This window comes from Lepidochelys olivacea (genome assembly GCF_965140295.1).
Source record: "Lepidochelys olivacea isolate rLepOli2 genome assembly, chromosome: 1".
NCBI classification, from domain to species: domain Eukaryota; kingdom Metazoa; phylum Chordata; order Testudines; family Cheloniidae; genus Lepidochelys; species Lepidochelys olivacea.
In genome coordinates this window covers 141470061-141494878 of record NC_140411.1, presented here as the reverse complement: position 1 = coordinate 141494878, position 24818 = coordinate 141470061, and the positions used below count along the sequence as shown (strand labels likewise).

Here is a 24818-nt window from a genome sequence, read left to right as displayed (position 1 = left end):
GACAAAAGTCTTTAGTATGTCAGTATTACCTGTTTAGCTAGATGCTAAATGCCTCACCAGTATTAACAAATTTATCCGCCCTGCAACTCAGAATTGCTCTAAATTATGTGTTTACCATTTGCTTTGAAAAGAAAAGGAGTACTTGTGGCATCTTAGAGACTAACAAATTTATTTGAGCATAAGCTTTTGTGAGCTACAGCTCACTTCATCGGATGCATGCAGTGGAAAATTTCCACTGAATGCATCTCTTCCACTGCATGCATCCGATGAAGTGAGCTGTAGCTCACAAAAGCTTATGCTCAAATAAATTTGTTAGTCTCTAAGGTGCCACAAGTACTCCTTTTCTTTTTGCGGATACAGTCTAACACGGCTGCTACTCTGAAACCTGTCATTTGCTTTAAGGGGCCATTATGGGAACTGGGTGCTATTGTGGTGCAAGGAATCTTATTCCCCAGGTAAACCTTATACAGTGGCAGTATGGAGGGTAGTGGTGTAAAAACTGCTAAGCTGGATTTATATCTCAGAAAGACTTCTCCCTGTCCTTACACATGGAGGTCATTCTCCTGGAGTGGGTACTGTGGCTTTAGGGCCTATTTGTGCTGGAGCAGTGCAAAGTGGTACCAGCACAGGCTAGGAGTTACTGCTTTTGTTGTTTAATAAGGAATGTTATTGACCATAACTCCATCTTAACTCAGTTTGTGTTATTGGCTCTTCTTAAAAAATCTCCTGGAAATATGCTGTTTTTTCTTTCGTATAAAGGGAGATACAGACCGGTCTGAAGAACGCTATTTTCTCTTTAGACTATACACAGATGATGAGATCCTCATGTAGCAATCTCTGCTTGTTCAAAAGACTAAAATCCACCATTGTAAATTCATATTATGATGTTCAAGATGACTATATTTTTTTACTCTAGAAAAAGATGTGAGGAGATGGTGACATCAGTTATTTATATAAGGACTTTCTCTTTCCCTATCTCAACAAATTAATAACCTGAGAGGAAAATCCTACCTCCTTGGCACTAGTACAGTTTTTGTTATCCAACACTTTGTATGTCAGCCATGGGGAAATCTTAGACTGGACTTTTTAGCTTTCTTAAAATAAACTTTGGCTACTTCTTTGTCTAGAACTTAGGCCCAACAATGTGGGAGATGATTTGAAAATTTTAAGAGAGTTTGAATAATGCATAGATTTTTAAAAAAATATTTTTACAGTCTTAAACTGATATTCACGAATCTGGTAATGTAAAAAGTATAATTTATGTTTATCCAGAAAGATCTGCTTGTTTTATTTCTGTTGAGAAATGGCAAAAACCTGAACAACAAAGAAACTGTTATTCATCTAATGATTATTTGGCAAATTAGAATATAAAATACTAACAATGGGCCTGAACCTGCACTTTGACAAATAGAAAACCCCACTCGCGGTAATAATTCCTATCCATACTCCCCACACTGCTGTCGGAGAAGTGGAGGCAGGCTTGTGATCCAGAAGAAAATGCTCTCTCCCCTTGCATGCGGTGCCTCCAGATCTGCAACTGGCTTATAGTTTATTACTCCAGGAATAACTGGCTCTTTATGTATTCTAATGCATTCAGTGATTAATGGTGCTTGACCTGATAAACATTACAAAATCCACATAGGGGGCTGAATGAGGAGGAGAGTGAAAGTAGAAATTTGTTTATATGGTTTCCTGTTGCTGTGACCTGAGTAGGGAGCTTTAGTCCTAGAGAATATGAATAGGTAGCATTTTGTTTTTATATAAAAGGGATGCTGCTGCTCTTCTGTTTGTTCCTCCCAAGCATGTCCCCTTCACATAGTTGTTTTCATGGTAGCAAAACTATTGTAGGGGGAAGAAGAGGTGTGAGTTCCATGGGCCCTACCCTGGAAGATGCTGACCATTTCAAGATGCGGGATGCTTTAAGGAGCTTAGTACAGTCAATGCCCATTAATTTAATTGGAACTGAGGACCTTGGCAAGAGGTACTCAGCACTTAGTAAGATTGGGCCTGTGGTGAGCAAGCCCGTGCAGGAGATGGATTTTACTTTTTATACTAGCTTGCATGCACACTGGAGCATAATTCTCCTTCTCACCCACTTAAACCCCACAGATTGATTCCAATAATGCTTATTTAGCTGTTTCCATCTTAATAATTAATTTATATATTTTATAATTTTATAATTTTGAAAAGGTATGGAAGTAGCTGATGGTAAAGAGAGGTGTCATGTTCTGTGTCTACAGGAGACAATGGACAGGGAACGCAGCAAAGGAGTTAGGCTTAGATTGCAAACTTTTCCATGTGGGTGACAAAAGGGGGCATAAGGGAATCAGGGTGGTTGTTAGAGGAGAGCTGAAGAAGATGTTATTTGAAAATTACTAGAGTAAGTGACAGACTGATGGCTGTATGAGTCCAAGTTAAAGAGCGAGTCATGTTTGTGGTATTAGCATATTCACCTCCACAAGGATGTGATGAGGAAGAAAAGAAGAGTCTCCTCCAAGACTGGCAGGCACTAGTGGACACAGCAGCACCTGAAGGGCTGGGTGATCTGAATGCACACAACAGCCAGAAACAGATGGTGCTGTGAAATGTGTTTAGGAAAATGCAGTCTATGCACTATAAATGAGGAAGGGAAAGAGCTACTAGACATTTGTATTGTCAACCAGTGGATGATAACTCATACATGGTTCCAAAAGAGAGTGAGTCATTTGTTTACATACATCAGTGGTGGAAATCAAAGCCAAATTGATATGATGTTGGTAAGGAAATCTCAGAGGAATTGAGTTATGGACTGCAAAGTGATACCTAGCAAGACAGTAGCACTGAACACAAACCTCTTGTGGCAAAAATTCCAGCAGAGTGTTGGACAAGGAGGGAACTAATCTCAAAAGAAACAATATTAAAGTACGGGAGTTAAGGGGAAGTCCAGCAGAGATGTTTGTGCAAGCAGTACAGGATAAATGTTTGGCTGAAAAGGAGTGGAACCACTCAGAAGAACATGGATTGTGTGGTGGAAGAGGTTTATGGACAATACAGGTTGGGAAAAGGCAGGGAAGGAAAGGAGTAGTGCTGGATTGATGACATGCAAGTAGCAATCTGAAAAAAGAAAATGGTATGTAAAGAAAAATAAATGACTCCATTGAGAGTAAATGAAAATAAATACAAAGAAGCAAAGTGAGCTGCCAAGTAGGCAGTGAAGAAGGTCAAAGAGAGTGCCCTAGATGATTTGTATGCCAACCTTGTAAACAGCCCCTAGATGGCTGGCAAAAAGACATATAGCATTGCAAAAATAAGATGCAGAGAGAAGGAGGATGGTATTATAAGACCATTTGTAAATGATGATCAGAGGAGACTGCTAGAAAACACAGGAACAAGTGAAGTTGATGTGGAAAAAATACTTTGAGAGTCTCTTAAATGAGGCTAACCCTTTTAGAGAAGAGTTGCCAACATGTGGTGTAGCAGAGGAGATGAGAAATGCAGTCTAGGAAATGAAAAATGGTAAGGCAGTGACAAAGGACCTGGCAAAAGCCTTGGGTGAGAGAGGCATAAGATGGATGAGCAGAGTGGTTAAAGCTGCAAGCCGAGACAAAAGAATTCTCAAAGACTGGTGCAAGTCTATCTGGGTCCCAATACAGAAGAAGGAAAGCATCCATGAATGTGGAAACTACCAAGGGATAAAGCTATTGTTACATGAGATGAAGATACTTGGACACATCTTGGATGCTAGGATTAGGGCAATGGTGGAACCCCTCCTTGAACAAGAACAGTTTTGCTTTAGGAAAGGATGAGGAACTACAGAGCCCATGTTTATAGTTCGGCAAGGGATAGAGAAGCAGCTAGAGTGCCAACAGGACAGCTTCTGGGCTTTTATAAATGTAGGAAACTCTCACAATAAAGTAGGATTGGAAATAAAGTGGACAGAAGAATTCTGACACCAGTGCTGGGGAAATATGCAGTGTCAGAGGATTTAATAACTATGGTGAATGCCCTGTATTGATCACCTAAAACAGTGATCCAAACATCTTTTGAAATGACAAGTCCCTTTGAAAGTCTGACTGCACCAGTGGTTGGTTCTAAGGCCACTGCTGTTTATCATATTGATGGACTATATAAGCAGGAAGATCCCAATGGGAAAAGGTGAGAAGCGCTATATGCAGATGACACAGCAAGAAGGGCACCCTCAAAGAAGACCTAGCGGAAAGAGCAAGCCAGTGCCAAGCTAAACTGGCACGGCATGAAAATGAACATGAACAATACTGAGGACCTGTGGGTCATTTGAGGTGCCCCAGGGAAATGAACATAGAGATTAGTAAGTAGACTGACCAGTTCAAGCACTTTAGCAATTGGGTCACAGAAGATGATGAGTTTGAACATGAGTGGGGAGTGCTGGAAGAGTGTGGAATAACATCTCAAGGTTTGTATATGACAAGCATATGCCACTGAGATTAAAAGTCCAACCATATAGAACAATGTTGCACCCTGCAATGGTGCAGAAGCATGGGCAAAAAACAGATCATAGGTTCAATGCCTATGGGTGTTTTGAGATGGGATGTCTTTGCACCATAAGAGGAGTTACACGAAGAGACAGATTTCAGAATGAAAGTATTAGGATGGAAGTCAAAATCCATGATGTGGCTGACAAAATCCAGGAAGTCCGACTTCACTGGTTTGGACACGGGCAGAGGATGAATGAAGGGAACCTGGTGAAAATAGCATGGCAGGTGAAGGTGGTAGAGAGATCCTGAGGAAAGCCAAGGAAGCAATGGTTGGATTGCATCAAAGAAGATGGAAAGCAAGTGAATTTTAGTGCTGCCTTGGACAGATGAAGATGGTGGATGCTTGCATGGAGGCAACCCCAGTTGATGGGATAAGCAGACGAAGATAATTTATATAGTATTCCATTCACCTTCACAAGCAACTGTTTTGTTTAGCATCTCATCACTATTATTTCCACAAAGATAATTGTACATATTACTTAAATAATATTACATCTTAAAGAACTTCCATAAAGACCAATGTGGAGTTAGAAAGAGTTTTATAGATGGCATAATGCCTAATCACAATAATATTAAAAAACCCAAACATTTCCACAGAACAACTCTCGAACACAAAGTTCTAGAACACACTTCTTATGGGATTAAATATTGTAACTTGACTTTGATTCTATCCTCTACAGGACTTAAAACTGATATCTGCTTTTTTGCACTCAGGAACATTGTGTCTGCTTGATCTTAGTGTAAATAAATAGTAGTTCTTCATACTTCATATTGAATCATAACAATTTGGCTTATAAGGCAATTTTCACCATGCCCCTTTTCATGGCCTCCAATGTGGTGGCCAAATCCTGATTGTCTCACTCAGATAGTCCTACTGACAAAATTGATCCCTGGTGTAACTTCAGTTAAATCAACGGCTCCACTGAAGTCAGTTTGACTTCAATAGGATTACTGTATTTATGAGACTAAAGTGATTTGGCCTTTATGTTGGACTTTTTCCTTGAGAAAATCCTTTCCTTTATCAATAGGACAGAATATTAGCTAAAACTAGCAAGCAACTTGGGGGGAAACTGCCATAAAGCATACATGGATGGTTTAATATCTCTGAGGATATTTTTCATCTAGCTGTATTTCATAATTACTGGTTTCAGAGGGGTAGCCGTGTCAGTCTGTATCTGCAAAAAGAACGAGGAGTACTTGTGGCACCTTAGAGACTAACAAATTTATTTGAGCATAAGCTTTCATTTGTTAGTCTCTAAGGTGCCACAAGTACTCCTCGTTCTTCATAATTACTGCTTTTAGTTTAGCTCAAAATATCATGTCCAGCAAAAATGAGCTGAGGTTTCTTTACATTTTCTAATACAAATTGTCTAATTTCCATAGAAAAGAGACTCTCTTTATTGGTATTAGTATGATCAGAGTGATACCTCCATATAAGGACTGTGTTGGTATTCCAAAAGAGCTTTTGTATCTCTCTCTCCTCTTGGAGCCGGAGCGGTTCTGCTAAAGTCCTTTTAGCAGTTAGGTATTGCCCTCTACTGGTGAATACTCCCAGTTAACACGATTGAATGGAAGACCAATAAAGATGGTTATATTTTTAGCTGAATAGATTCCGCTTCCTCTAACAAACTGTGTTAAATATTTTTTCTCTACAGCAAATGATGTAACTTCAAGATCATCAGTTGCAGAAACTTCAGTATCTATATCTGGTAAGAAAATCACTAACTATAACATTCTGATTATTGCAAATTTATGGCAGAGGAGTGTCCACCTCATGATAATTGAAGTAATGCAAAGAAGCTACTGTGTAAATAAGTTACTATATTTCATCAGTCTAGTTTTATTTTTTCATAAGAATAAAATTGTCTGTACCATCTAGACAAACTCTTCTATTCTTAGTGGAATCACTCCAGTTTAGCACTAACTTTCTCAGGAATGGAATGATAGATTCAAGTTGCCTGGCCAATAGCCTTTGACAGCCCACTAAATAGTGAATAATTTGTGGGGGATGGAAGGGAAGGTGAAGACAACATGGAGATTTCCTCCCACCGCACAAACGCAGCTGGTAGAAATACCAAAAATGCTTTTCAAGATGTTCAGGAATATGTTCAGGGGATAAACATCATCCATAAAAATATTATTTATAGCAGAATGTGGGTGAATAAAATTGATACCCAAGCACACAGCTCGCTGTTTACTGTTTAACGCTATTGAAACTTTTTTGGCATCTGTTACTTTTTAAATAGAAATCATTTTATATATGTATGTATTTTTATTACAAAAGACAGCCTTGCTGTGCAGAATTGGTCCCTATCTGCCACATTTCCAATTAATTGAATGTCCATGCTAAACAAAATGCTGTAGCTAAGGCCAAGGTGCAATTTCCATACTGATGCCTCATTTATTGGTTGCTCACAGAATATCCCCTGTCCCACTGCCAGCTGAGACAATATCTATTAGCAATGTCCACCAGTTCTAATCCCTGCTTTTGGGTTACTCAGTTGTTCTAGAAAATTAATTGTAATCATAATAGTCCATCAGAATCCTGATAGTTGAAGGGCCATTTGTGCCAAGTTATTAATCCCATGAGCAAGGAGTAAGGGGGTACTCTGCAAGGGATTTTGTAAAATGGTAGGCCAAAATAAATTTATTTCCAAAATAATCTAACCTATGAAACAGGAGCCTTTTGTCCTCCTTTGTATCATGAAATAGGTTGCTTATGTCTTGTGTGCAATTCTCTCTTAATTGATGTAATCGTTATTCTTTAGTATATTTATCGTGTTTGTTTCTTTGACGACAATCGCCTTCTTAGCAACACTTTGAAAAACATAGTACTGGTCCCTTCTGACAGATTGACAAGCAGTTGTTGTATGGAGCCCTTCGAAGTTGTCACTGAGGTGTCACATGGTACATCTGAGCTAGGTTGCCCTCTGAATGCTATTTACTTCTACACTATATTGTGTGGAAATACTTTTAAAATGTGTGTGTTCAAGAATAAGCTTTTGCATACATCCCTGACTTTCCAAAAAAGACCCCAAATTTCTGCATTTCTGTTTTATGGCTTGTATTAATATAATTTTATTTTGTTTCATGTATATAGCTGAAGTATTTATTCACATCCTTTTTCATTTGTTATCAAACACATCTTATTTGAGGTACAATAAATAATTCATATTACATATAGTTTGCCACAGTCCAGTATAATTGGGAATCTTTTTTTCAAGAGAGTCACAGGACTAGACTGGCAGGGCTATACAGGCAGGGCTGCATTCAGCAATAAAATTGTGGTGGGGAAGTTAATTGCTACTGGCCAGACTCATCTCTCTCTTTTATAAGTACTAAACAAAACCAAGGACAAAATTATCAAAAGAGCTCAGCTACTAACAACTTCAAGTCGGGCACTTAATCAGTGGCCAGGTGTCTAAAAGTACTCAACATCTATTGTTCTGAATGTCAGCTGCTGGGTATTGAATATTTTTGAAAAAGTGGCCATTTCTAGGTATTTAAATTGGATCTTGAGCTCTTGTAGTTCTGTCCTGAGTTATAGGTGATGAGCAATTGAAAATCTGGTCCCAGATTCTCACAAAAAAATGAAATCACTCATTTTATGCCTCTTCCCAAACCTTTTTCCCCTTTGGCAGAATCAGCTATTGGTATTTTTATCACCTACTCTATTAACGCTTCAGGCAAGATTTTTATTAACATATCTGATATCTAGATGTATCTACCCTATGTTTTACTTTTTATTTTATTTTTTATTACTTTTTATTATTATTGTTATATTTCTTTCACAGATACAACTTCATTAGAAAAGACAAGCACTTCAGGTGAGAATTATTCTACCCACTACAAACTGTAGAACTGGGGACAAATTCAGACCTGATGTAAGCAGACAAAACTCCATTGTGTTTAGTGAGGTTATGTGTGTTTTTAACCAGTGCTGAATTTTGCCTTAGGACAATTTTTCAAAACCTCAAAATATTTTGTTATTATTTTATTTATTATTTGTATTACCATAGCACTAGGAGCCTGAGTCAAGGACCAGGACCCCACTTTGCTAGCAGCGATTTAGCAATTCCGTAGTTATGATTACATTGGAATTTGGAGTTGTGAGAATGAAGGGTTGGCTTTTTAAAAGCTCCCAAGGAATGTCCACACTGCATTTGGGAGATAGCATAGATTTGTGCTAGTGGGGCTAGTGCTAGTGAGCTAAAAATAGCCCGGTCTCCAGCCCAGGACACAGTGTCAAAGCAATGTCTCCACAGCTATTTCTAGGGTTCTAGCATGAGTCTGTAGACCTGAACTGGGAGGTTTGCTCCCAGATGTGGTGTAAACATACTCTGAGTGACTTATGAACATAAGTCATCAGAGGAAGGATGGAATGGACTGCTTAGAACTGATGGTAAAATAATATAGGGCCTTTCACCTCTAGATCCCTGGTTCCAATCCGACCTACCTGAGTAATGTTAAAAAGGCATTAGCATGTGACTGCCATGCCCTGGCTTATGTGACTTCTTTCTGGACAATTGAATAGATCATAAAAATCACTTCAGTTTGCTGTGATTGACATCCTTCTTGGTAGCATCAGTGCAGGCCAAGGATTGAACTGGTAAAGGGATTGAACAAGCCTGTCTCACTTGCAGTGGTGGATTAGCCGCTGGGCCTATGGGGCCCGTGCCCAGGGGCCCCGGCCAACTGGGGGTCCCGGAACCAGCCACCAGGCGGGCAGGGAGGGGAAAGTCCCTGTGCCCCAACCCCACTCCCCGGCAGAAGCCAGAGGGCAGCGGTAGAAGCCCCCAGCGTTCTCCAACCCTGGCAGAAGCCAGGGGGGCAGCGGGGAAAGCCCCAGCACTGGGACCCCTGCTGCGGCCCTAGGACTGGAGAAGTGCTCGCTATCTGTCATGGCCTCAGGGCTGCGGGAGCTTTGACTCCCTGCTGTGGCCTGGGGCTGTGGCGGGGGACAGAGCTTTTCTGGTTTTGGGGCTGCAGTGACGGGGGCAGAAAGTAGCAAACAGGTTGTGGGGGGGGTGGAATGGAGGAGACCCTGAGTGGAACAGGGGTGGGCCCCAGGGAAGGGACAGAAAGGGGTGGGGCCATGGGCAGGGCTGAAGGTGGAAGGGGTGGGGAGGGGCCTCCCCCTCTTGCTCTGGCCCAGGGCCCCAGGAAATCTTTATCCATCTTCGCTCACCTGCTGGTGGTCCCACAAGAAGATGAGGTTCAGACACATTGCAGATAAACATAGCAGTGTATCTGTTCTGAGAATAAAGGGAAGACTTCACTTACCATGGCTGGCAATACACAATTCTTCCAAGTACCAAACAAATGTAAAAATAATCTCACCATAGTCACACTTCTTATTAATAGTACCTAACCCTAGCTGATTGACAGTCAGAGATGCCTTTTGCATATACTGAAGCTATTAGTTTGACATCACTCGATCGTTTACAGATGTCTGTCATGTTTTGAGACCTGAAGAAGAGCTTTGTGTAATTCAAAAGTTTGTCTCTCTCACTAGCAGAAGGTGGTCCAGTCAAAGATATTGCCTCACCCACCTTGTCTCGCTAATATTTTGTAATGTGGGTTGGGCCTCTTTTTTTTTTTTTACTTTACCAGAGGATAATAAATGCCAGAAATTTTTGACACTGGTTAGATGAGTCATATTAGAAGCTGAAGAAACAAAGTCTGTTTTTATGGAGGTGGCCCTATACTGTAAATAATACTTTAGGTAAAATGGGAACAAAATATATGCCATCCTGAGTTATGGAATTATTGCATTTTTGGTTTGTGCTCCATTGCCAGATGACATTAGAAGAAACTTTGTTTGAGGAGAGAACCAAAGGTTGAAATGTTGCATTATGTACAGATGTCAGATTGCTCACTTCATCGGATGTAGCTGTAGCTCACGAAAGCTTATGCTCAAATAAATTTGTTAGTCTCTAAGGTGCCACAAATATTCCTGTTCTTTTTGTGGATACAGACTAACACGGCTGCTACTGTGAAAGAGGTCAGATTATCTTCCTCAGAAATTAGCAGAAAATAACGTCTAAAAAGAATATTTGACCCATTTTGTAACAACAATTTAATGCGTAATTCCTACCCATCGAGAGTTAACCAGGGACAAATATAGAGCAAAACAAGTGTTCTTTGTGATTGTGTTGAGATGACTCTTATAAAGGCTGTATTACAGAGTATGTGCATTTTATTGTTAGCATTGAGGGGCATTTCCTTTTCTTCCTTGAATTTCAGGTTACAATGCCAAAGAAGCTGACTCACACCTGTAACTCATAGTTAAAAGCCATGAGTAATAGAGTGAGAATATTTTTGGCCATAATTCAAGTAGAAGAATCATGACTTACTGGTTTTATTGCTAACAGATAGGAAAGAACTGTAGAGTTTTTTTTCCTTATTAAATTAAAAGAAAAATCACAGTCAAATACAATGTGTATTAATGTACACATGCCATAGAACCTGACTTGCAAATTTCAAGCATGCTGTCCACTCTGTGGAATACCCTCACCAGGCTTTGAGGTTGAATTTGTTAGTTTCTGTAATAGATCTTGTAGCAGTTTCATGGGTCTTCCCACTAAGTGGTGTTACAGTTCAATAGATTGGAACCAGATTTGTTTCTGTGATGACAAATCACCTTGTTAGGAAGCCGTTCAGAAAAAATCATATTACTGGTGTCTACTGGCACACTGACAAGCAGTTGTGTAGAGCCCTTCAAAATAATCATTGAGATATCACAAGTTGTACCTGAGTTACATTGTCCTCTGAGCTACACTGCCCTTTGAACACTATTTACTCTTGTATTGCAATGTGGGAAAAGACATTTTAACTGTGTACATTGAAGAATAAGTTGCTGCATACATTCCTGATTTTTCCCTGCATTTCTTTGTTCCTGCTTGTATTGATATAGTTTTCTTTTGTTTCATGTATGTAGCTAAAACATTTATTTATTTCCTTTTCATTTTTAGCAAGACCAGCTAATTTGAGGCAAAACAGATATTTCATATTACATACCGTTTTCTATATTTCAATAAAATTGGTGATCTTTGCTCACCTTGACTGACAGGGCTATCACAGCTCAAGGTTGAGTTGAAACGGAAGAAAGGTGAGGAAGTTCATTGCTACTGGCCAGTCAGTACCAGACTAATCTCTGTCTTTCATGAGTACAAAAACACCAAGCGCAAAATTTTCAAAAGAACTCAATTACCAGCATCTCCCATTCAGTAACTCATTCAGATTTTCAAAAGTATTCAACACCCATTGTTCTCAATGTATACTCAGTATTTTTGAAAATCTAGCCACTTTTTTTAGGTGCTTAAATTGGAGGTTTAGCTTTTTGAAATTCTGTCCCCATTTACTGGTCTTGAGAGTTTGAAACTTTGGCCCTGACAATCTTAGAAGAAAATAATTTAATAAAGCACTAACTTTGTTTGTCTATTTTCTTTTCTCTTTTTTCCAGCAGAATCCTCTATTGTTACTTTTATCACCTACCCCATCAATGCTTCAGGCAAGAAATTAATATTTCTCATATCTAGATCTATTTAGCTTAAGTTTTACTTTTTATTTTGTCATTTTTGTATATTTTTGTTGTATTTTTCAGCTACAAGTTCAGATACAAGCACTGCAGGTGAGAATGATATGTCTTACACAAATAAAAACTGTAGAATTAAGACCAAATTCAGACGTGGTATAAGCAGACAAAACTCCATTGTGTTCAATAGGTTTGAGCTTGTATAAACCAGGGCTAAATTTGGCCAGCTTTGAACTTTGAAAAAAGGTTCATTATACTGGGTGTTTAGCCACCCCATAGGTAAGGTTGCACTGGTTGAGTTTTTTAAAAAACTGTTAAATTAATATTTTACAGTTATCCAAAATATAGTCCTTTCCCTTTCAGACAGAACTTTAAATGTGTTGCCAAAGCCAAACCATACAGGTACATGCGTATTTTTATGGAGGGTTTTTTTTTATTATTAATTTGTATGTTAGAAAATATTTAGGGCTATTGGTTCTGTTTGAAAAGTGAATTGAGTGCATTTGCTAAAACTACTTAAAATATTTTTGAATGATTATTAAATATCCAACACATTCATTATTCACATTTGTATTTTGTCTGCTACTGTGGTATATGGGCACACATTTCATGATTTAAATTGTGTCAGTAATGTTCCAGACAAGAGGGGCATCATTTACCCACTCCCCTGATCTCTGAACTTAGGGTATGTCTATACTACGAAATTAGGTCGAATTTATAGAAGTCGGTTTTTTAGAAATCGGTTTTATATATTCGAGTGTGTGTGTCCCCACAGAAAATGCTCTAAGTGCATTAACTCAGCGGAGTGCTTCCACAGTACTGAGGCAAGCGTCGACTTCTGGAGTGTTGCACTGTGGGTAGCTATCCCACAGTTCCCGCAGTCTCCGCTGCCCATTGGAATTCTGGGTTGAGATCCCAATGCCTGATGGGGCTAAAACATTGTCGCGGGTGGTTCTGGGTACATATCGTCAGGCCCCCGTTCCCTCCCTCCCTCCGTGAAAGCAAGGGCAGACAATCGTTTCACACCTTTTTTCCTGAGTTACCTGTGCAGACGCCATACCACGGCAAGCATGGAGCCCGCTCAGCTCACTGTCACCGTATATCCCCTGGGTGCTGGCAGATGTGGTACTGCATTGCTACACAGTAGCAGCAACCCATTGCCTTGTGGCAGCAGACAGTACAATACAACTGGTAGCCGTCATCGTCATGTCCGAGGTGCTCCTGGCCACGTCGGCCAGGAGCGCCTGGGCAGACATGGGCGCAGGGACTAAATTTGGAGTGACTTGACCAGGTCATTCTCTTTAGTCCTGCAGTCAGTCCTATTGAACCATCTTATGGTGAGCAGGCAGGCGATACGGATTGCTAGCAGTCGTACTGTACCATCTTCTGCCGGGCAGGCAAGAGATGAGGATGGCTAGCAGTCCTACTGCACCGTCTTCTGCCGAGCAGCCATGAGATGTGGATGGCTTGCAGTCCTTCTGCACCATCTGCTGCCAGCCAAAGATGTAAAAGATAGATGGAGTGGATCAAAACAAGAGATAGACCAGATTTGTTTTGTACTCATTTGCTTCCCCCCCCTCCCCGGTCTAGAGGACTGATTCCTCTAGGTCACACTGCAGTCACTCACAGAGAAGGTGCAGCGAGGTAAATCTAGCTATGTATCAATCAGAGACCAGACTAACCTCCTTGTTCCAATAAGAACAATAAATTCTTATTTATTGAATTTCTTATTGGCACCATTTCTTATTGGAACCCTCCATGAAGTCCTGCCTGAAATACTCCTTGATGTAAAGCTACCCCCTTTGTTGATTTTAGCTTCCTGAAGCCAACCCTGTAAGCCATGTCGTCAGTCGCCCCTCCCTCTGTCAGAGCAACGGCAGACAATCGTTCCGCGCCTTTTTTCTGTGCGGACGCCATACCAAGGCAAGCATGAAGGCCACTCAGCTCACTTTGGCAATTAGGAGCACATTAAACACCACACACATTATCCAGCAGTATATGCAGCACCAGAACCTGGCAAAGCAATACCGGGCGAGGAGGCGACGTCAGCGCGGTCCCGTGAGTGATCAGGACATGGACACAGATTTCTCTGAAATCATGGGCCCTGCCAATGCATGCATCATGGTGCTAATGGGGCAGGTTCATGCTGTGGAACGCCGATTCTGGGCTCAGGAAACAAGCACCGACTGGTGGGACCGCATAGTGTTGCAGGTCTGGGACGATTCCCAGTGGCTGCGAAACTTTCGCATGCGTAAGGGCACTTTCATGGAACTTTGTGACTTGCTTTCCCCTGCCCTGAAGCGCATGAATACCAAGATGAGAGCAGCCCTCACAGTTGAGAAGCGAGTGGCGATAGCCCTGTGGAAGCTTGCAACGCCAGACAGCTACCGGTCAGTTGGGAATCAATTTGGAGTGGACAAATCTACTGTTGGGGCTGCTGTGATGCAAGTAGCCCACGCAATCAAAGATCTGCTGATATCAAGGGTAGTGACCCTGGGAAATGTGCAGGTCATAGTGGATGGCTTTGCTGCAATGGGATTCCCTAACTGTGGTGGGGCTATAGACGGAACCCATATCCCTATCTTGGCACCGGAGCACCAAGCCGGCGAGTACATAAACCGCAAGGGGTACTTTTCCATAGTGCTGCAAGCTCTGGTGGATCACAAGGGACGTTTCACCAACATCAACGTGGGATGGCCGGGAAAGGTACATGACGCTCGCATCTTCAGGAACTCTGGTCTGTTTCAAAAGCTGCAGGAAGGGACTTTATTCCCAGACCAGAAAATAACTGTTGGGGATGTTGAAATGCCTATATGTATCCTTGGGGACCCAGCCTACCCCTTACTGCCATGGCTTATGAAGCCGTACACAGGCAGCCTGGACAGTGGTCAGGAGCTGTTCAACTACAGGCTGAGCAAGTGCAGAATGGTGGTAGAATGTGCATTTGGACGTTTAAAGGCGCGCTGGCGCAGTTTACTGACTCGCTTAGACCTCAGCGAAACCAATATTCCCACTGTTATTACTGCTTGCTGTGCGCTCCACAATATCTGTGAGAGTAAGGGGGAGACGTTTATGGCGGGGTGGGAGGATGAGGCAAATCGCCTGGCTGCTGGTTACGTGCAGCCAGAAACCAGGGCGGTTACAAGAGCACAGAAGGGCGCGGTACGCATCAGAGAAGCTTTGAAAACCAGTTTCATGACTGGCCAGGCTACGGTGTGAAAGTTCTGTTTGTTTCTCCTTGATGAAACCCCCCGCCCCTTGGTTCACTCTACTTCCCTGTAAGCTAACCACCCTCCCCACCTCCCTTCGATCACCACTTGCAGAGGCAATAAAGTCATTGTTGCTTCACATTCATGCATTCGTTATTCATTCATCACACAAATAGGGGGATGACTACCAAGGTAGCCCAGGAGGGGTGGTGGAGGAGGGAAGGAAAATGTCACACAGCACTTTAAAAGTTTACAACTTTAAAATTTATGGAATGCCAGCCTTCTGTTTTTTGGGCAATCCTCTGGGGCAGAGTGGCTGGTTGGCCGGAGGCCCCCCCACCGCGTTCTTGGGCGTCTGGGTGAGGAGGCTATGGAACTTGGGGAGGAGGGCGGTTGGTTACACAGGGGCTGTAGTGGCAGTCTGTGCTTCAGCTGCCTTTGCTGCAGCTCAACCATACACTGGAGCATACTGGTTTGGTCCTCCAGCAGCCTCAGCACTGAATCCTGCCTCCTCTCATCACGCTGCCACCACATTTGAGCTTCAGCCCTGTCTTCAGCCCGCCACTTACTCTCTTCAGCCTGCCACCTCTCCTCCCGGTCATTTTGTGCTTTCCTGCACTCTGACATTATTTGCCTCCACGCATTTGTCTATGCTCTGTCAGTGTGGGAGGACAGCATGAGCTCAGAGAACATTTCATCATGAGTACGTTTTTTTTTCTTTCTAATCTTCACTAGCCTCTGGGAAGGAGAAGATCCTGTGATCATTGAAACGCATGCAGCTGGTGGAGAAAAAAAAGGGACAGCGGTATTTAAAAAGACACATTTTATAAAACAGTGGCTACACTCTTTCAGGGTAAACCTTGCTGTTAACATTACATACATAGCACATGTGCTTTCGTTACAAGGTCGCATTTTGCCTCCCCCCCACCGCGTGGCTACCCCCTCAACCCTCCTCCCTCCCTGTGGCTAACAGCGGGGAACATTTCTGTTCAGCGATAGACAAACAGCCCAGCAGGAACAGGCTCCTCTGAGTGTCCCCTGAAGAAAAGCACCCTATTTCAACCAGGGGACCATGAATGATATCTCACTCTCCTGAGGATAACACAGAGAGATAAAGAACGAATGTTGTTTGAACGCCAGCAAACATACACTGCAATGCTTTGTTCTACAATGATTCCCGAGTACATGTTACTGGCCTGGAGTGGTAAAGTGTCCTACCATGGAGGACGCAATAAGGCTGCCCTCCCCAGAAACCTTTTGCAAAGGCTTTGGGAGTACATCCAGGAGAGCTGCGAATGCCAGGGCAAATTAATCCTTTCACATGCTTGCTTTTAAACCATGTATAGTATTTTAAAAGGTACACTCACCGGAGGCCCCTTCTCCACCTGCCGGGTCCAGGAGGCAGCCTTGGGTGGGTTCGGGGGGGTACTGGCTCCAGGGTCCAGGGTGAGAAACAGTTCCTGGCTGTCGAGAAAACCGGTTTCTCCGCTTGCTTGCTGTGAGCTATCTACAACCTCCTCCTCCTCCTCCTCTTCTTCGTCCCCAAAACCTGCTTCCATGTTGCCTCCATCTCCATTGAAGGAGTCAAACAACATGGCTGGGGTAGTGGTGGCTGACCCCCCTAAAATGGCATGCAGCTCATCATAGAAGCGGCATGTTTGGGGCTCTGACCTGGAGTGGCCGTTCGCCTCTCTGGTTTTCTGATAGGCTTGCCTCAGCTCCTTTAGTTTCACGTGGCACTGCTTCAGGTCCCTGTTATGGCCCCTGTCCTTCATGGCCTGGGAGATTTTTGACAAATGTTTTGGCATTTTGAAAACTGGAATGTAGTTCTGATAGCACGGATTCCTCTCCCCATACAGCGATCAGATCCCGTACCTCCCATTCAGTCCATGCTGGAGCTCTTTTGCGATTCTGGGACTCCATTATGGTCACCTCTGCTGATGAGCTCTGCATGGTCACCTGCAGCTTGCCACGCTGGCCAAACAGGAAATGAGATTCAAAAGTTCGCGGTTCTTTTCCTGTCTACCTGGCCAGTGCATCTGAGTTGAGAGCGTTGTCCAGAGCGGTCACAATGGAGCACTCTGTGATAGCTCCCGGAGGCCAATACAGTCGAATTGTGTCCACAGTACCCCAAATTCGACCTGGCAAGGCCGATTTAAGCACTAATCCGGGGTGGAGTAAGGAAATCGATTTTAAGAGCCCTTTAAGTCGAAATAAAGGGCTTCATCGTGTGGACGGGTGCAGGTTTACATCAATTTAACGCTGCTAAATTCGACCTAAAGTCCTAGTGTAGACCAGGGCTTAGAGACAAATGAGCTAATTCTCTTTTCACATGCAAAAGTTTTATTCTGAAGTAACTCAATCATCTTTTATAAGAAGTTATTATGTATTAATGCTAGGGCAAACAGGAGGAGAGTCTGAAATAAACATGGGAACGAGACCTGGCAGCTCATTTAAATGATCAGTATTATATTGGCTTGTTATCAGAAATTCTTATATTTAATTTATTTATTTTTTCTACAGAAACTACTAATATCCCTGAATTTAACTTCTCCACAACAGTAGGTAAGGCTGTATATTGCTGTTAAATTGTATTTTGAGTGGCATAAAAGCGTGGTTTATGAGCTGTGGGAGTCTATGTTCTAATATTTTGAATATTATTTTTTAATATTGTATTTCACATTAGCAATCAGTCTTACTGTGGGCCAAGTTCATATGATTTCATTGTGTGTATATACATGAGAACTGAGATTGTAAACCTACAGGATCCTTTCATAAAACATTCAGTAACTGAAATAAATGGATTTAATGTTACAGTTTTATCTGAATTTCCCAACTTGTGTTTGATAAAAATTTTCACCTCAACATTGGCTTTCTATGTTCCTGCTTCTATGGATACATTTTCTTCTATTTTATGTATATAGTTGAAGCAATTATATGCATCCTTTTTCAATTTTTAGCAAAAATGGCTAGGAACAATGGACAATTATATGACCATGTTACACATAATTTACCACAATTCAGAACAATTGGTAATCTTTGCAAGAGAGTCACAGGACTAGACTGGTAGGGCTGTCACAGCTTCAGTAGAAGAATGGTGGGGAAGTTCATAGCTACTGGGCAGGCTGTACCAGACTAATCTGCTATACATGGGGCAAATATCCAAGGGCAAAATTTTCAAAAAAAGCTCAGTTACCAGCAGTCCCCATTCAAGCACTCATTCAGATGTTCAAAAGTATTCAGCACCTCTTGTTCTCAGTGGGTTCTAGGTATTTTTGAAAATCTGGCCACTTCCTTCAGGTGCCTAAACTGGAGTCTTAACTTTTTGAAATTCTGTCCCCAGTTGTGGGCATAGTAAGCTTAAAAATCTGCCCACATTTTCTTACAAACAAAAATTTAAGCACTAATGTTATGCTTCTCTATTTTTATTTATTTTGCTGCAGAATCCTCAATTGTTACTTTTATCACCTACCCCATTAATGCTTCAGGCAAGATTTTCTTAACATTTCTCATATTTTGATGTATTTAGCTTATGTCTTACCTTTTTATTGTGAACATTTTAACTTTTTTCTATTTTTGTTCTATTACTCAGATACAACTTCACTAGAAAGATCAAGTGATGAAGGTGAGAATTATTTTACACAAATACAAAGTTTAGAATGAGAGCCAAATTCAGATCTGGTGTAAGAGACAAAACTCTCTTATATTCAGTAAGGTTGTACTTGTTTAAACTAGTGTTAAATTTGGCCCATGATCATTATTTTCACAATCTTAAAAATGTTTATCATATTGGCTGGTTAGCCACCCCCCTTCATTAAGTTTGCATTATTAGAGTTTTTAAAATATAAAATACATATGATACTGTTAATCAAAAGAAACTCCTTTCCTTTTTAGATAGAACTATAAGTGTATGGCCGGAGCCAAACCAGACAGGTAATGCTTATCTTTACATAGTATTTTTCTCCTTTTTTTTGTATTTTAGAAATTATGGAGGAATGCTGGTTCTGTGTTGAACAGTGAATTCAGTAAGATTGCTGTGACCAAGGTCCCAGTGGAGCCACGCTGAGATTACTCAATTAGGGCAAACTGCAAAGAATGGGGCAGATAATCCCCAAAACTGGTGGTTATTCTGATACTTTAGATTTACCAAGCCAGCAACAATATCTTACTACAATATCTTACTTGTTACCCAGAAGCCAAAAACACAGTTCCCTTAAAGTAACCCAGCCTTGGGCTTCCACCCAGACTGCCAAGTCACATATGATGAGGATTACTGAAAATCTTGTTCATCATATGAAAAAGTTCTACCAATTCCAAAGGATCAGACACATTACCCATCAAGTTAAAGAATATCTCGGATCGTACCCAAATACATACTTACAGCCAATTCTTATTAACTAAACTAAGATTTATTAAAAGAAAAGAGAGAGAGTATTGGTTAAAAGATCATTATACATACAGAAATGCATAGAGTCCTTAGGTCAGTTTCATAGTAGAGATGGTGAGCTTCAGAGTTGCAAAGAATCCTTTCCAGAATCAGTTTATCAGGTTATAGTCCAATATCCACTTTGAATATCAGGGTGATCCAGAATGCACTGGAGACCACAGTCTTGCGACTTAAACTTCCCCTGAGAAAGTTTAAGCAAATCTGAGATGAAAGGATCAGCTCCCAAAAGCCCTTTACACATTTTCCAGACAGCATGCAGTCCTTGGGTAAAGAATAGTTGCTTTGAAGAAGAATTACCTATTTCCTATGTATACACAGGTAACTAGTCGCATTCATCAGCATAAGGTAATTATGCATAAAGAGGTTCATAGACAGTTTGCTACAAGCTTCAAAGAGAAGTATAGACAATGAAATTACACACCCAAGTTCCATCTAAATGTTAATATTCCCATTTATCTGTGCATCAATAGATATAGAAACAGACAGGAACCATCTATTTACATGGCTAAAATCTAACAAGATATAAGTAAACACATACAATTAGTACTACCTCTAATTCTCTAACAATACAGGTTTGCATTTCAAAGCTCTAGTCTATTTAACATGGCTATGTTAGTTATTTATAAGGAATAGCCCTAATTACCATTTATCTACTTCTCTAATATGTCTTTAAATGCTGAATTTGGGTCATTTAGCTAGCAAGTTACTTAATCCTTTCTGGCTCTGTGTCATAATTGCTAAAACTACTCAAAATATTTTTGAAACAATTTTAAATATCCACCTCCTTCATTACACACATTTATAAGGTGTCCACCATGGTGGAATATGGGAATATGTTTCATGGTTTAAACTGGGTCAATCTTATTCTAAACAAGGAGGACATAATTAACTCACTTTCCTGATCTCTGAATTTAGAGACAGAGGCCTAATTCTTCTTTCACTTGCAAAAGTTTTATTCTGAAGTAACTCACTCATCTTTTAAAAGAAATTATTACTGATTCATGCAAGTGCAAACAAGAGGAGAGTCTGAACTAGAAATCGGAAAGTGACTTGCAACTCATTTATATGACCAGTATTTCACAGGCTTTTTATTAGAAATTCTTGTATTTATTTTTTTTTCTGCAGAAACTACTAATATCCCTGAATTTAACTTCTCCACAACAGCAGGTAAGGCTGTTATATCCTTGTTAAACTCTATTTTGAGTGGCAGAAAAGGATGATTTCTGAGCTTTGGGAGTCTATGATCAAGTATTCTGAATACGACTTTTTTTATTATGGTATTTCATATGAGCAATCAGTCTTGTTTTATATCGTGTTCATATGATTTCATTGCATATACATGAAAGTTGAGATTTTAACCCTACAGGCCCTATCATAAAACATGCAGTAACTGAAAGGGATAAATTTAACATTGCTATTGAACCCCTATCTTTGAATTTCGTAACTTCTGTCTGATTAAAATGTTCCCATTAATGTACTGTAGTTTTAGCAGCTACTATCTGCTGCACAGATAATCCACAGGCTCCAAAATACCTGAAAGCCTCCAATTCAGCTATTGACAAGGCCCAGCTTGACTCAGTTTATTATATCTGTCAAGATCACACAGTTTGTTTTGATTGGTTGCTGTTATCCAGTGAAGCCTTTAGGATAAGGTAATGGGAGCATGAATTGAGGCCATGATTCAGTAAAGCACAAATCCATTTATCTCACAGAGTAGAACAGGAAGTATGGAACAATCTTTCAGAACAAGAGAGGGCTGTGTGGCCGTAGAACCCGTGTTGTTCTGCTGTACCTGCGTGTGAAAGGGGTAGTGTCCCTATGATGAGTTATGCATCTCTAGTATGGAATGCAGCTCAGACCTGCAGTGGCAGCACGCAAACAGTATTTCTGGTGGTTGGGGCATCAGTGTGTGGAGGGGCAAGGGTTTACGATATGCTGGGCCAGGAACCATGTTTCTTGGAAAAAAAACCAAATTGTTTTTAAATTGGTTGAGGATATCAAAACTGAGTTCAGAACAAGTTTGGAAATTAGTATCTTCTAACCTATGTATGAATCTAACAGATTGGGTTATCCTGAGTGGGTTAGGCACTGGCTTTAAACTATTCAGCAGACACAATTTGAATCACAGTGTGAACATAGAATAAAAGAAAATCACAATGATGATGGCCAGCAGGTTTTGCAGGGTTGAGGCATAAAAGCATGTAGATAGCCCCCAAACTTGCTCTATGGCATTTATTGCATCCTTACGATTTATTATTTTCATTATGGTAGCACAGGCAGACTCTAAACAAGATGAGGGCCTCATTGTGCTAAGGCACAACCTTTTCAGAGTACTGTATCCCTGCAGGAGTCTGATGTGTCTTGTGTATCCCCAAGTTTCACCTCACTTAAAAACTAATTGCGTACACAGACACATAAAAATACAATAGTGTCACAAGCACACTATTACTGAAAAACTGCTTACTTTCTCATTTTGTCTATATGAAATTAAGTTTGTACTGACTTCACTAGTGCTTTTTACGTAGCCTGTTGTAAAACTAGGCAAATATCTAGATAAGCTGATGTACCCCCAGGGGTATGCGTACCCCTGGTTGAGAACACTAAGGCACTGTATCAACACAGAGAAAGAGACAAATCCATTCTTGTCAGCTTTGTGCTACTATCTAAATTATCTAAACTGAGTCTTTCTAATGTATTGCTTTTAATACAGTGTTAACTATTTTAATAAATTCAGTTACCTTTATTTCTTTTAGGGAAATTATCTGCAAATATAACCTTCAATGTAACTGACAGTGTTACTCTACCAACTACTGCCAATACGAATGGTAAGTGGCAAACTTATTTTAATTTAAAAAGTGAGCTGAGTGTGTTAGTATTTTTGTAATACTGTATAATGAAGTGAGTTTATAAAATAATTAAAGCTTCACACAATGTTTAAAAAGTGCCCCACAGGCCAGGCGTAGAACCTTTTACTTTTGTAAAATAGGTTTAAAACTGTATCATGCAACAATCTAAAGTCACGGCCTTCAGATGGCTGTCCATCTACTAAAGTAAAAAAAAAAAAAGTGCATTACATAGATTAGCCCTGTTTATTATGTAGCACAAAAAACATAAACCAGGCTTCCCATTTGGCATGTGATGATAACTTCAGCAGAGAAATCAGGAATTGATTGGGAATGAAGACTGAACTACTGCCTCACCCCAAGAAGTGGTGCCTACACAAAAGGATTGAGGAGGGTTGGTTAAGTAGGGTGTGGAAGCTTGCAGTGTCATTGGCTGAGCTGATTATTGTTTGGTTTCTTTGTAGGTATAAGTAGTTGTAAAAATGGTAAGTATGTGACTTACTGTATATGCAAACATATTGTACCATGTGAAAGAAAAAAAAATTCATATCACCATAGGATAAAATAATGGGATGGACCAAAAAGAATAGTTTTTGAATCTCATGTGTTCATGAAATAAATAGCCAGAGTAAGACCATCAAAAACACATGATAGTTTTTAAAGTGGTTGAGCATAGTAGTATGTTAAGAGTCTGTTCAAGATATGCTGATTTATATTACATTGTGGTGCATAGTATATTAACCTTATTAGCTTAACTACACATGTTTGTTTAATTTAATATTCAACAACAAAACTGTCCAGATAAATGGGCCTTTTCTTCACTCTTTGCACCTGGAAAGTTGTAATATGGATTACAGAAATGAATGTCTTATTTCATTGTTTAGAGAAGTAGCTGCTTTACCCGACTTTGGATGATGTCTGTCTGTCTGTCTATCTAATATGATACTAAATTAACTTCCCATTCTAAGTATAGGGAATCAGTGGCACATTGTCTCAGATACTAGTTTGTGGAAAATATAATTGCTGCTTTGTTTTCTTCTATTAAATGGTGATCACTAAAATATGTTTTTATTATATATAGCGAGAGTATGTTTATGTGTATGTGTGTAGATATATTATGTAGTTATGCTGGGGGAAGAGTTACAGAACAATTTAGGTAGATATACATTACATCTGAATACTGGGACTTAGATACCCTTTGATAGGTGCCTTACAAACACCAATAAAGCATAGATAAAATGTAAAATATTTTGCAAACCTCAAGACATTTAAGTTTATACAGACATTCATCATTTAAAAACATAATATATAAATACATATGTTGAACAAGATTACATTTGAATTCAACTGTATTAATTTTTTTTGCAGAAACAAAACTATCTGATAACAACTTACATAATTTATCAGCCATCTGTAATGATTCAGGTTAGTGGGTTTTTTCCTTAAGTGTATCATATCCAAATATTTATCTCTTCTGAGCAGTGAGGCATACATGCAATATATTTATAAAATCTCTAAAATATCCTAGGTTTGAAATTCTTATATCCTGGTTGCCAACCTAGAAAAAACAAGTATGTAACTTTCTCTTACAAAATCATGTGCAATATTAAAAATAATATTCAAGAAAATATTTTCTGAGTTTGTATTTCACAAGTTTAATACTGAAGGAAAATTATTAAATTTATAATTTCTCTCATCCACATGTAAATGTAAAGTTTACATACTACTAGTACCTATCATTATCAAGCTTAGGAAATGCAAAGAATGCATTTAAAATTGTATTATAATAATAATATCATTAATGTTATTTTAAACCAGGGGTGGGCAAACCATGGCCCATGGACTGGATCCGGCCCCTCAGAGCTTTGGATCCAGCGGATGGGATTACCACCCCCATGGTGCTACGGGCCCCATGCCACTCCGGGAAGCGGCTGGCACCACATCCCTGCGGCCCCTGTTGGGGGCCGGGGAGGGCAGGGTAGAGGGCTCCGCACGCTGCTCTTGCCAGTGGATACCTCCCCCGAAGCTCCCATGGGCCGGGAACAGGGAACCACGGCCAATGGGAGCTTCGAGGGAGGTACCCACAGGCAAGAGCAGTGCACAGCGCCCTCTGCCCCCCCGCCCCCAGGGGCCACAGTGATGTGGTGCCAGCCGCTTCCTGGAGTGGCACGGGGCCGGGGCAGAGACCAGGGAAGGCAGGCAGGGAGCCTGCCCTGGCCCTGGTGCGTGCCACTGCCACCCTGGAGCCGCTCCAGGTAAGCAGCACCAGGCCGGAGCCCGCACCCCGAA

The 24818-nt window shown here is 40.6% G+C and overlaps 1 protein-coding gene across 1 annotated transcript in view; it reads left to right on the top strand.

The window, feature by feature from the left end:
• The window catches only part of ADGRG2 (adhesion G protein-coupled receptor G2), a 105198-nt gene that overhangs the window by 37135 nt on the left and 43245 nt on the right, over positions 1–24818 (top strand). The window contains exons 4-16 of the mRNA XM_084621839.1: positions 6149–6202; positions 8288–8320; positions 11959–12006; positions 12100–12126; positions 12394–12432; positions 17763–17804; positions 18683–18727; positions 18832–18864; positions 19134–19172; positions 20812–20853; positions 22440–22511; positions 22994–23014; positions 23898–23954. Of these exons, the coding sequence (XP_084477965.1) occupies positions 6149–6202; positions 8288–8320; positions 11959–12006; positions 12100–12126; positions 12394–12432; positions 17763–17804; positions 18683–18727; positions 18832–18864; positions 19134–19172; positions 20812–20853; positions 22440–22511; positions 22994–23014; positions 23898–23954 (552 nt within the window). The remainder of the gene's footprint in view (positions 1–6148; positions 6203–8287; positions 8321–11958; positions 12007–12099; positions 12127–12393; positions 12433–17762; positions 17805–18682; positions 18728–18831; positions 18865–19133; positions 19173–20811; positions 20854–22439; positions 22512–22993; positions 23015–23897; positions 23955–24818) is intronic.